Here is a 14141-nt window from a genome sequence, read left to right as displayed (position 1 = left end):
TAACACCGTTACTTTAACTTTTCCAAAAACAACACCCTTTTCAAACGTGGGTACTTACAAATTCATGCACATGATCTTCAATTTTTCACTCACGACATAGTGGAGCTCCCACACCACCATTAAATGCTGCATGTTAGAGCAATACTCATGGCTCTGACAACACGGCTTCTTTGCTGGAGTATTTCTGAAGCGTTGTAGTTTGCGCTGCCAAGGCCTCGGCCAGCGTGAAGCAGCACAGTTCTTAATTTCATCGGACCACGAGCGTATCAACCGAGGATCCAGCCTGCTATCTCAGCACAAACTATTTCAGAGAGATGCAGTCCGCTTTTTGGTTCCGCAACCTGGAAAGCCCTTGTTTCTTATTATTTACAGAACTGTACTGAAACATCTTCAACTATAGGACTACACTGATGTCACGACTGAAAAAAACACACAAAGAGGACAGTATTGCCATGTATGCTGTAACGCAAGAGTGAAAGTGAACTCAGGCTATTAAAAAAATTTATTAAGATTTTAATCCATGAAAGATTGGTACTACAATCAATGTAACCATTTAATCAGTCAAGTATGTCTGTTATAGGCAGGCACAACATTACGAAACAGGCAAGTACAATGCCCGATTAAGCGAATACAGTCTGAATATCTATTCATCCACTCTTTCTGAAAACAGAATTATCAAATATCCACCAGGGAAAAAGACGAACTATTTCAGTTTCTCTTTGGCATACTTATCAGGACAATGAATTAATTACAGAAGTCTTCTATTGCTGCCAGCGCTGCAAAGAGAAAAGTACTGAATGGAAGATTGTACGTCAGAACTCACTTTTAGGACTCAGGCAACCTGGCTAAGGTATCAGAACCGGTGACAAAAGACAGTTCAGCTGCCAGTGCTTCACAAGGCAGACAAAGGATTACATTGTTTTATAATGCAGTTTTGTTGAAAGTATAAAAAGAATTACAGTAAATTTATGCACAGTACATACATATTACACACAGTTATATAAATACCCATGCTGTGGCTGGACTTCAGGAAGTTGCTTTACCAATAAGAAAGCTAGTATCAGACCTCCCAACATCCATTTAATACACATTGCACTTCGCATCCAGTAATATGTTCAATTTCTGTACCTCTCTTAAAAATAGATTTAAAACAGAAGCGAAGAATAAAATCGAATCTTTCCATAAACTTTGTTTTCTTATTTACAGTGTAATATTCCATTATACATAAAGACTGCGTTACGATACATTATCTTCATATAGCTTTTTGTAATACATACAGCTTGAAGCTATTAACATTTTAGTTTGGGAACAGAGATATGACCTATAAGACTACGTAAAAACAATTCTAGCCTTAACCTTGCTCTAGTTTGTTTCACTGAAACCATTCTTTGACAAAAAAAATTCCTCCTTATTGGGGAGGGAAAAAACCAACCCATGTTTAAACCACCACTGGATTTCCTTAAACCATTGAGAAACTTAGAAACCATAACCATTTTTGCATAATTATACAGCCACTTCAAAGGTCTGTTACTTTCAAATTTAGAACATCAAAGACAATTGTGACCATATCTTTAAATTAGTTAAAAAAACAAAACAAAACAACCTTTCGGTTATTTTTCAAACATAAAGCAATGAAAATGCAATCATTAATCATATATAATCTTTGCACAACTGGGAAGAGTTCCTATTTTATTAGGGAAAAAATGAACATAAACACACTCCCATTCACAGAGTGAGAACATAAACTACAGCAGCACTTGTCTCAAGTTATGGTGCACGTGGTTGCAATACGGGGTTATAAAACAAGAGTAGAATTTCCAACATCTGTTAAAACACAAAAAAACTTATTGTACAAAAAGTCATTCACATTCTTTGCAATGAAGTGAGGAATCAGCTGTTCAGCTTTCTGGACTCTCCAGCCGGCAAACTCCTCCTTCTATTGCCACGGACTGTCCTGCCACAGCTCCAGGAGGAAGTCTTGAAATGTGAGTCTGGAAAAGTCAAGAGAGTATTATCGAGTGAGATGAGAAGAGAGGCAAAACTATGCAGGACACAAAGCAAGACTGTAATTATTGAACAATTAAGCTGCTCCATCACTGAAGTCTGAGGGCAAACTACAAAGCAACTTGAAAAGCTACAAAACAACTGAGATTCTTTTTTTACTTTGTTTGCGTTAATGTTTAACACCTGAAGAGAAGGACCATGACAAATGTGTAGAAAAGGTAAGTTGGATGACCTAGTGCACTGTAAGTAGAAGAAAGGAATATCCAGCATGGAGACCAAAGAAAAATAACTGTGCCATTCCAAGGTTTATAAGTCTATTTCTTAGGGAGATTCAAAAAAGTTTAGTACTGCATATAGAAACATACCTTACAGAAATCTTAGAAACAATAAACTATTTGACAGAGATAAACTAACACTTCAGAGCATAAGGCAACTGTGATGATCAGGATGCAAAGACAACATTTCTCTGCATAAAATACCTACTTGTCCACCTAAAAAACTCAAAGACTTCCTCTAAAATATTTGTTGTCGACTGTCAAATAAATGGACCCAAAGAGCAATTGAGTTTCTGTCAACAGGTATCTTTTCCATGGAGAAGTTACAAAAGCAGGCCTCTGAGATGGCTCTCTCATCTTTCAGCCAGAAGGTAAAAGCCAGAAGTGGGCACACGTGTGTGTGTGTGTGTACACAAAACTTCAGCTTTTAACTCTATTGTAACTCAGTGACATTAAAAATATCTTAAAGATCCTTTATATTGAGGTGCATTTTATTACTGATGAGCAAAAGCATTCAATTATGAAAAGATCCTTTGACTTATTGTTACAAGTAATTACTTCCCCCCCGCCCTTGCACACGTTTTCATACTGTGAAAACTGCTCATGTTTTTATCCACACTGTTGATTTTGAGCTACAGCAAGAGCCAGTTATAGATACATCAATTGCTTTCACATAGGGCCAAGTGGCTAAAGCAGTGTTTAAACAGAACAACAAAAGGAGTTAGAAGTGTGTTTCTACAACTTTACTGTTTCCTACTTCCAGGGCTGCTGAATGGGTGCTGGTAAAATACACAAAAAAAAGAGCTTTAATGGAACTCCAAAATGCAATAGAGCTGATAACAGCATTTCCATGGGCTTGAGGCAGAAAGTGCCAATGGCAGGGACTCACCAGCTTGAGCTACACTCCAGCCATCCCTCCCACCAAAGCAGGAGCACTGGCCTTCATTCCCCTTGCGAGTTACACATCTCATGGAGTGATTCACTAATGCTCAGACAATGTAACGCTTAAACAACTATTAAGTTAGGAACTAGAAATGATTCCGACTACAGTATAAAGCTCACAACGTAGAAGTTGCTGGCATTTCGGAATCACAGCTTCCTGTGAGTGCAGCCAGCTATATAGTAAAGTTTTTGTATGTATGTTACTCCATTTAAAAGATTTAAGTGCTGCAAAACATGTAACTTGCAATGAGGCAACGGGTTATAACAAAAAGCATAGATGTAAAAGTTCAGCAAGAGTGACTTGCATTAATTGAGCAGAAAGTTATTTCAGACTGTAACCACAACTCATTGCATAGAAGAGACATTTTGCATCTCATTTAATTCTTTTCTAGATAAGGGTATCTTGGTGTCTGCTCTTAGGTGGTCTTGTTTTCAGTTAAATTACAGAATGAGATTTAATTAAAAACATTTCAAGATTTTCATTTTACTGCTAAAACTTTGATCTCTGCCCTTCCTGCTTGATATATGAACATCTTCCTATTTTCAGAACAATTTTGGTTACAGCTGTTATTTACCACTTCAAGAAGAAAAGATTCCTTTCAAATCTATTACAGTTTCCCCCAAAACGTAACTGACAATTTTTCAAGACGTTATTTTGCAAGTTTAAAGAAAAAAAAAAAAAAAAGAAAAAGAAAGAAAAACAAGTGCAAGAAGAATACTTTTTATTTTATGATTGACAGACCCAAGACATTTTTCCAGGTCTGTGAAAATTTCTTAATGAGAGGTGGGATAGGATGACAGTGTAAAAGCAGCACTGTTCATCGGGCACAGTAGCAAATTTCCTCCATGGAAGAATGCCACTGATTGTGTGGTGAGGTACTTCAATCAAAGCAAACCAGCGGTTCACTGTAAGGGAGGCATGATTTATAAGGAGATTGCTTGTACAGTGATCAGTCAGAATTATGAGCAGATCATTGTGGCAATACAATAAAAAGCAGAGAGGCCCAAGGATGCTGCCAAGAGGCATAAGAGAGGAAACTTGTTACTGAAACAGAAGAAATATTAGCACTATCATGAATCTTGCAATCAATTTTTTTCATTATAGCTACAAGAGACTTGATTTGTGTAAATTAGTTTTCTGTCTCAAGTTATGGATTAACCTCTCGCATAGGCTTGACTTACCCCACAACCTGAAGTTAAATGCCTAATAGACCCTTCTGTGATTGTGGGAGCAAAACGTGAGGCTTCATTGAATCCACATGAAATATATAAATGTTGTTATTTTAAAAAGTTAGTTAAGCATAATATTCCAGCAAGTTTTTGAGCAAGGAAAGAAAAAAATACAAGAGGGGATAAGCAGATAGTCAACACCTATCAATACATTATCAAACAGCTATGCTTAAATAGCTGTCTGAAACACATTTCCTATACAAAACCTCATTTCCTAGAAAAGGAGAAACACGTTTCCCATCCAAAACCCCCCAAACCACTACACACTAGCATCTGTACATTTCTATTTATAGAAACACCCAAACCACATATAACAAGACCTTTCTTGAAGCCTTTACTTGCATCCTGTTTATTTGCACACTTTATATGACGGAGCAAATACAGATGCTGTTTTACACTGACTACTTATTACTTTCACCAATGGCTGCCTTATGTAGAACAAAAACAAGGCAGATCTAAGATGACAGTGTTTAAAATATGTTAGCTAATAAGTAATATGAAAGGATAACATTGCCATGTCAAGATAACCTCAGATAAACTCCCAAGTGAGTTCTTACAATTGCATCTCCCTTGTTCTTAGCCATAAGAACAAACTCTAGTAAATAAAAAGAAGGATCAAAGAACATTTAATATTCTTAAATGCAACCACATAACTCATTTGTACAGTTTGTTACATTTTTATATCCCAACATCATATTTTACATTAAGTCCAGATTGTACAGCGGATTAGGTTTACATTTTTAAAAACATAAAAATAAAAAGCAAACGAAAAAGCACAACACTGGAAGGCTTTTAATCGAATTTGATAAGTCCATCAGCTTTACAAGTTGACTGAAACCCTATCTGGGGGAAATTATGCCTGGGAGCACAGAAACAGGAAAAGAATAAGTTTTCCTGAATTAATCCTCCGCTCACCTTCACGAAAGTCTCTCTTCGAGCAAACTGTATGCTAAGGAAAGGTAAATTAAGAACGACAGGGCTATCTGTATCTTCAGCTCCATAAATAGAAATTTTAGTGTCCCTGAGAATATTCTGATTTGGTTTGCTTTCCTAGAGAAACGTGAAGTTGGCGAGGGCCTAACGGGAGCAGAGGCCCTGACAGGTGGGAAACCAGTTAGTCACCACACATCTTTGTCTGCAGCTTTAAGGAGGAACCTCATGCCCACAGTTCAAGAGCAAAAAAGGTCAATGTGAGACGGAATATTTGATTGTGCTTCCCACCCCTCCATAAAGCACAAACAAGCTAACCAACCTGACACTGATTCTTGCTCCACGTACTTGCCATCCAAACACACGTTTCTCTTTCCCTCCTAACCAAACCAAAACCATGGAGCAACAAACTCCTCCAATCTCAGTGCTGCAGATAGTGCCCGTGGAACCTTACTGTATCTCAGTCCCTTTTGACACACACTGGAAAGTTTCCCACTATCTTTCCAGTCCAAAACTAATAGGTCTTTGTGCCCTAGAATAAGTGTTAACTGCTGCAGAGACAATATATGGTTTCAACTTTTTGTCATGATCATTTGATCTATTTTTGAAGTTACATATTGTTAGCATACCTTTTCTCTAAAAAAAAAAAAAAAAAAACAAACAACTAAAAGTTGTGCCAAGACTTACTTTACTTCATGTCTCAAAGATTCTGAAGCAACCTTGAGACCAATTAATACCAAATTTTTTTTTTAGTTTTTGAAGAGCCACTTTCTCACTTTTATTCACATAAAAGTATTAGTTTGTCACAACAGATAATTTTTTTTTCATTAAAAGCATAAATACAATGCAAAATGAATATAAAGTTTAAGACAAAAGACAGTGCTGCATAAGAAAACTGAAGTCAATTAAATGCTGCCAAGAGGACAGAGTACAACTACCAGATGGCAGCACATTCAGTTCTTAAGCAAATCTAGGGAGTATTTCATGTGTTTAGCTTTCTTATTACATGCTCAGGATGTGCTTTGGACATAATTTATTTGGAATAATTTATAAAACAAACTTTTTCCATTCATTACCCTATTGAGATGAAATATAATGAAAAGACATCGTATACTTAATGAAATTGCTTTCTACCACCTTACTCCTCAAAGAAAAGTACCACCAAACCCATACATTCCTTAGTAATCCAGAATCACTCAGAGGTCTAACAAGCTTTCTAGCTGAGTACATGCTTCTACCATGGGAACCATCTGGCCACCTAGTCTCAGATTATTTTCTAGGCAGCAATAGTCATCCTCTGCTGCTCTATCTCCTGGGAAGCTTTCCTCCAATATGATTTGAATGCACACCTGCCATATGACAGGACAAGGTGCCCTGCAAAATACTGACAACTGCTGCTATCAGAATATCCCATGTGCAACTTGTTTGGTGAAATCTTAAAAAAAAAAAAAAAAAAGGGGGGGGGGGGGGCTCCAGAATTACTGTTCTTGGCAAAAGACAGACACACTGATGGCATGCTTCTGGCTCTCAAGCACTGAAAATAACTGATTCTACATAAAAGTTGCTTAGGAAGCTAACAGTTTTCCAAGCTCAAATTAATTTTGTGGGTTAAGTACATCACTATACACTATTTATGTATCTAAAAACATTAATATAATGCATTAGGAAAAAAAAATCAGATTTTAAGAAGGTCGAAAACTAAAGCATTTTCATCTCTCTAAATAATTCATACACGTATTTAGACAGTTTAAAGCCACGTACCAACTAATCATCCATTCAGTTCAGCATCCCAGGCTTTTGCAGAGGTATTCTAAAATACTGCCATATATCTTAAAACGTGAATTTTACCATTCTGAATCGCAGGTGCTAAGTTCAGTTATGGCATTTATATTTGCATACCTGGATACACAATCCCATCTTCTCTCCTCCATTCTAAAATACGTCAGCCAAACATGAGGAGAGTTCCAGAATTACTGGCTTTATGCAAGAACTCAACCCAAAAATGAACTTATCTTCCCATCTCATAATTTCCATGAAGTCAAACATTTTAACTGGTATCTTAGCACTGAAGGTTTTTTCCAACAAATAAAAATACCTTATTTTTTTTATGAGAGAGCTGAGTGCTCTACTGTATGCACGGAGTTCTTTTCAAGTGAAAATTTCTCACTGATTTTCCAGTCTCCAGACAAGAGTGCAGATTAAAGCAAAAAAAGAAAAAAGTATAACAGTGACATATACTTTTCCTGTCTCATGAAGTTAAAAGACTGTCTCTGTAGTTTGAAATGAAAGACTGAATTATTTGACTTAGTATTTTTGTTAACTAAACGGGCTCAGTAGGTTTTTCCACTAATTTTCAAATTAGAATCAGGATTCTTCCAAAATGTATTTCTTCACCCAATGAGCACCAGTTAAGTGCCCTTCTCCTGACAAAGGGCTTTCACAGATTTTACTCACAAAGTAAAATACAGAAGAAAATCAACAATCACTACAGTGTTTGCCATATGTATCACTTCAAACAGAGGGAACTAATTTTGCTAAATTTTACAGTGTTAGTAAAGGTGAATAAATCTGATTAAGACACTTAACATGTCAATAGGAAAAGTGAACTGGAAATGGTCTCCCTGTCCACTACGTTTTCTCATACTGGAAAATGAAATCAATTGTCAAAGTTTCTGTTTGCATATTGCAACCACAACGTTTGGTGTAGACAGGGATTGTTGCTGAGGGATGTTTTCAAACACAACAATATGCTACACACTCCACTACTGTTACCTCCTAGCTTGCAAAGCAACTTGAATTTGGCTCATTAGAAAATGGAAAGAATGGCATGTGTGGCTTTGCAATACTAAAATCTGCCATAACATAAAGCTTAGTAATTCGTGTTATAAGAACTGAATATCTGCCAAAGAGAGATTTAAACTGGCAACTGAATTGGATTACATTCAATATTACAACTAGATTTTTAGAAATTCGTTGCCTAGGTCATCTAGCTGTTGCAAAAATTAAAACCTATGAAGCTGAACTACAAGGGTATCTCAAAAGTATTACAACATTTACAGTAACTGCAAAAGTTAGCAACACTTATACGTAGATCAATAAATGTATACCTACTAAGAACCATAGTGAGCTGAAAAATTATTTCAAATACCTACACGTAACACAGGACCAAAACTGCACATTGTTGGTACTGAGATTCAATCTTTCCCTGGAAAAAATTAACTCTGACTTCAAATACTACTGGAAACACAGTGGGGAAGTACCTATTTTCAAGCAAAAACATCATTCACCACCAACTACTCCCAATCACTAAGATAATATAAGAAACTTGGGAGATCCAGGGGAAAAAAAAAAAGTTCTATGGCACATCCTGCTACTTATACTTTCTGCACACAGAATCCTGTGGGCCTCAAGTGAACAAATACTCTGCAGACCCTGCCTGAGATAAAAGGAATCCTGCTTGATTCTGGACAGATACACAACACTGAATCAAAGCAAGGCTGCCTACCCATAACCTGAACCTTCAAGAGATGCAGCTGGTACGTGAATGCACATTGCAGGCATACGCTGCACTGTCGTTTCAGATTGAAGAACTCTTTTTCCTTTGCAGAATTCTCCATTGGGCAAGCAGACAAGGAACAAGAAGCTTTTAAGACTATATAACTAAGAGAAGCCAATTAACTTGTAACGTACCCACTAACCTCCTTTCCTTCCCGTTCTCCATTTACACTTAAAATCACATTATGGGTGAATTAGAATCATAGAATGGTTAGAGTTGGAAGGGACCTCAAAGAATTCAAGGAGTTATTTCTCCCCCTCCTAAATCACATGGCAGAAGGTCTCAAAGCCCTTCATGCAAAATGACACTTAAACTGTTCTATCCAATGCTACACCAACCGTTAAGACTTCAAATACTGCACTTGTGACAGTACAGACGGAACTCCAAGAAGTAACACTGTAGTCATCAGAATACAGCTATTTTCCTAATGGTGACAGTGCAATTGCTTAAGCTCTAAGAATGTAACCTAATCAGTTCAGGAAAATTGGAACTGATTAATTGAAAGCTGCCAGAGTATAGAATCATAGAATCATAGAATCGTTAGGGCTGGAAGGGACCTTCAAAGGTCATCTAGTCCAACCCCCCTGCAAGAAACAGGGATATCTCCAACTAGAACAGGTTGCTCAGGGCCTCATCCAACCGGGCCCCGAACGTCTCCAGGGATGGAGCATCCACCACCTCTCTGGGCAACCTGTTCCAGTGTTCTACAACTCTCATGGTAAAAAATTTTTTCCTAATATCCAATCTGAATCTACCTCCCTCTATTTTAAAACCATTACCCCTTGTCCTATCACAACTGGCCCTCCTGAACAGCCTCTCCCCATCTTTCCTGTAGGCCCCCTTGAGGTACTGGAAGACCGCTATAAGGTCACCTCGGAGCCTCCTCTTCTCCAGGCTGAACAGCCCCAACTCTTTCAGCCTGTCCTCATAGGAAAGGTGCTCCAGCCCTCTTATCATCTTCGTGGCATATCTTTATAAAGATCACAGCTCCGCTAACAGGATGACCTTTATAGCTGATGCTGTGATCAGCTGTCAGATCTATTATGGATCCATAAAAAAAAACACATTCGGAAAGTTATTCTGAAGACTAGTCTCATAAAGACAAGCAAGTTTGGGCAGGAAATCTAAAAGAGTTAATTGCTTATCAGAGACCTTGAATTCATATCAAGTAATTTTTGAGTCTACATCACAATGACAAAGAGGAATGAACATACCTCCTCAGTTCATGAAGATATTTAACCTCCCAGTCCTTCAATCTAAAGTCTTTAAGTGTTGCGGACGCAGCAGCTACTGCTCAAACAGGAGATGGGTAAGTGCAGAGGAAAACACAAACTAGTATTTTCTATCTATTCAAATGGCCACAGCCAGAAGCTTCCACAGCAGCCTAGAATATTCTAACAGCTTCACTAACAGCCAGAAATAGTTGAGTGTCAGCTTATGTGACAATTTTACCACCATAGAGATGGCAATTCAGGAACTTGCTTCAGGAGATCTTAGGAAGTTCATTTTCCTAAAGAACAGGCTTAAATGTTGAAACAATCTGTCATCGTATTGCTTCAGGAAGCCTGGGACTGGCAACTTCCAAAACAGAATAGATCTGTCCCTTTAGCTCATCACAGCTGAGGCTGCCAGGCACCAGCCTGGGTAAGTTGTAGCAACAGGTGGTACAGGTTAGTTCCAAGAAGTATATAAGAGAGTCAAAGCTGTTCAGATGAAAAGTTTTTGTTTCCAATATGTGACAAACACTGGCACTGAGTGATTATGAAACTGATCGTGTCAAGAGGGATGACAAGAAACCAGTAAGAGTACAGTTGAACCAGCAAGGATATGCTTTGGTCAGCTGCTTGTGGCAGCGATGTAAGGGCTCAAAGGCATAAGAATGAGAGGGAAGTCAATGAGATATCCACTGTGCAGGTAGTGAAGATGGCATTGCCAGGGCTATCAGTGCCGGAGAAGCTGAAATGCTTCCAGTGTTGAGAGAGAGCTAAAGGCAAGTAATAGGACACACAACCAGAGACGATTGTCAGCAATAAGATGTGAACTTCTGGCAAGCCTCCACAGGATTTTTAAAGTAATGTGCAACCAAACATTTTAAACCGACGTTCAACAGGAAACAGTGACTTTTCCAGGCAACTGGATTTCTAAAAAAAGACTGGACACCTTTCAGAAAGTATGCTTTAAATCAAATGACTATTAGTCACAGTGAAAAATTGTTCCACAGTCTTTGCAGGCTCAGTCCTTGTATACATTCAGGCTGGCAAGTCAGCATTCATATAGGCTAGTTTGGAGGTGAGTGGCCGGCTGCAGAACCCAGTCTCTTCTAAATGGTGAGGAAATAAACCGTGGTTGCAAGGACACTTCCAAATCAGTACTTGGAGAGCTCACAGTGCTAAAAGCCAGAAGCACCAGCAGGTCAGGATGTACAAACCACTTCAAGTCTTCGATTCCCCTTTCCCGTCTCACTGTTCTAAGGAATTGCTGACAGTTAAATGGTTGAGAACATTTCCACCTCTCAAGCATACCAGTGTCTGCAGGTGAGCTGCTATCTAGCTTATAAGCGTCTAAGTGTTTGCCTTGTAAGAAAGGCCTCCTATATCTCCACAATCTTCGTCTGGAGTTCAGAACCACCATTTGCTAGGTCCTATTATGAAACGCACTAACCTCCAGTGCACAAAGAATCACACGAAGATTATAAAGCAAGATCTCTTTTTTCCTTAGGTTGTACCCCTTTATATAATTATGATTCTAATATTAGTCTAATTCATAACAGCAGACACTTACAAACCTTCTCACTTTCTAAAAGTCTTGCTACAAAAATGTTTTCATGTTCATTAAATTGAACCAGCACAAAATCAGCCACTGTGACAACCCCCTTGGTTTAAGAATAAAACTTGAGTCCTAGACTGATGAAAGAAATAAAAACTGAAGCTCTTTACCACCCTAGAAAAACAGGAAAGCAAGACGTTTCCCTACAAGCTGCTGCCTGATCATTTTCCTACAGTACTCATAAACAAGCGATATTTTATACTTTTATGAATTCTTATACCATTATTCTTTCATGGCAAGCACTCAAAATTAACTGTACCAAAACAGTTACTCTATTAAAGAAAAGGGATTTTATTTTTTTTTTTTTACTTGCAATGCATTGTGCTCTATTTCAAGCACAGTTTTCCATCTATAACTTAGCTCTAGTTGTAGCAGAATAAAATTCCAGCTTTTATGACAGATGACTTTTTTTGATCAATAGAAGTCAACAGCAAAAGCATTTGCGGTTTTTCTCTGGAAAGCATTTGTGGCCACAGACTCAAAGGAGGAAGAAAGGGAGGGGGATTAACTCTTCAATGAAGGTCAAAAACATAATTTAAAAGTGAACCAAGAAGAGCAGCTGTGTCTGTCAGCACAATCAAGATTACCAGCTGGAGAATTTACCAGCAGTATGAAAACAATGCACACCAGATGTCAAACGTTGCAACTGCGCGTAGGAAAACATCTCTGGGCATGGCACTGTCATGCTAGTACTCATTACCAGACAGATTTCCTATTTCACATTTGTTTATTAATTAGACAGACACTACCAGGAAGAAACAATAATATTCCTTAGAAACGCTTTTGAGCTTGCAGTGTAAGCCAGAGGCAGGTGTGCACACTCTAATAATTTAGCATTGCACGTTCTAATTCTCCATATTTCACTGTGAACACAATATAATGACTTTAACTAGTGACCACTAGAGCATCTGCAGCTGAGCTTGCTTTAACTTTGCTCAGTTCAGTCTGAGCCTTTACCTTGAGTTTGGATTCTTTTCTAATAAATCTAAAATAAATGTTAAGAAAACAAGTAAAACCACCCCCTATCCCATGGATTATCAACTGGAAGGTACTCTACATAAGCCATGAAAGTGAGTACTTTAATAGCACCTCTACCAGCACTTCCTTCACCAGATGCTTTTTATCTTCCTCCTCCTTCTGGGGCATTCTTCTCATTTTTTCTATACATTTTACTCCTTGAGGATGAACTCATTCATTCTCAATGCTTCAACCAGCATGTTACACCGTTCTTGCTGTTTAAAATATCTGATGTCAATTTCTTTCTTTTGTACATTCTTTTATTATCCATTCACATCCTCCTTTGTATTTATCTCTCAAATGAAATGGAGGGGTGGGGAGAAAAAAAAAAATAAGAGAGAAAGATTCAGGTTTTGTACTCCCCTTCCTCTCCATTGCTGATGACTAAACTTTCTTCCTCAGCAGATCCACAAGCAGACACTTTTGGAGAGAGCCAACAAATCCAGGCCCTCAAATTCTTTCCTTTTCCAGGCTTTAAAACTCAAATTTCCTTAAATTCTACCATCAAAATGCTGGATGCCTTTCTTGCTCTTATCTGACGGTATAAACTTCCTGGCTGTTATCTCCTTCCCTAATACATGCAAATATTCCAGTAAACAGCCCCGCCTCTCCCGTTAGTTTAACCATAACGGAGAGCGGTCTTCCAATATTCTAGCTCTTTCCCCCACTTTTGCCACTTCCTTTAACCAGTTCTGATGGTTCACTCTTGGTCTTGAATACTGATGGCTGTACATTTATAGAAGTCTAAAGAAATTATGATTTTTGTCTCTACATGCAGCTTCTCCCATGTTCAGTCTCATTGTCCAAACATCTCTCCTAAATGCTTTAGTTGCTACAGCAAAAAACCTGCCTTTTTCTCCTTTCACAGCTGTATTCCTAAGAGTAGGTGGTTCTCATCCTCTCAGTTAATCCCTACTCTTTCATGTTACGGATTTTTCCAGTTTCCACTGTTAAGCTCAGTTTTAATGTATTATTTCTCTCATTCCAGAAAAAAAAATAATTGTACCCCACGAAACTAAAAGAATCATGGATGTTAATATCCAAATTGTTTATCACAGAGGCTATTCTAGAAACTACATTGAAGTTTGTTCTATATGCTCACTCTTCTTCCTTGGTATAAATGCCAAGATTTAGATAAATCTAAAGGAAGACAAGTCCATAGAAAAATACCGTACCACCCTCAACAGCCAGTATAACTGAATCAAGCTAAAGTTACTCAAATACAATTACTGTCAGCAGAGGAAATGGAAATGTGTTTGTGGCACCTTTTCCTGACATAATATGTATGTTAGCATAGGTTTGTTAACTGCTGCAATTTAAAAAAAGGAATTAGAATAGGAATAGATACATTTACCTGCTTA

At 37.9% G+C, this 14141-nt stretch overlaps 1 protein-coding gene across 3 annotated transcripts in view; it reads right to left on the bottom strand.

The window, feature by feature from the left end:
* Positions 1 to 523: 523 nt before the first annotated feature.
* The window catches only part of TASP1 (taspase 1), a 91710-nt gene continuing 78092 nt past the window's right edge, over positions 524 to 14141 (bottom strand). For all 3 annotated transcript variants that reach the window (XM_086631882.1, XM_086631884.1, XM_086631883.1), the window contains one exon: positions 524 to 1991. In XM_086631882.1, coding sequence (XP_086488008.1) covers positions 1899 to 1991 — 93 coding nt within the window. In that variant the 3' untranslated portion in view covers positions 524 to 1898. The remainder of the gene's footprint in view (positions 1992 to 14141) is intronic.

This window comes from Tauraco erythrolophus, chromosome 2, assembly GCF_009769465.1.
Source record: "Tauraco erythrolophus isolate bTauEry1 chromosome 2, bTauEry1.pri, whole genome shotgun sequence".
Lineage (NCBI taxonomy): Eukaryota > Metazoa > Chordata > Aves > Musophagiformes > Musophagidae > Tauraco > Tauraco erythrolophus.
This window is presented reverse-complemented; position numbering and strand designations above follow the sequence as displayed.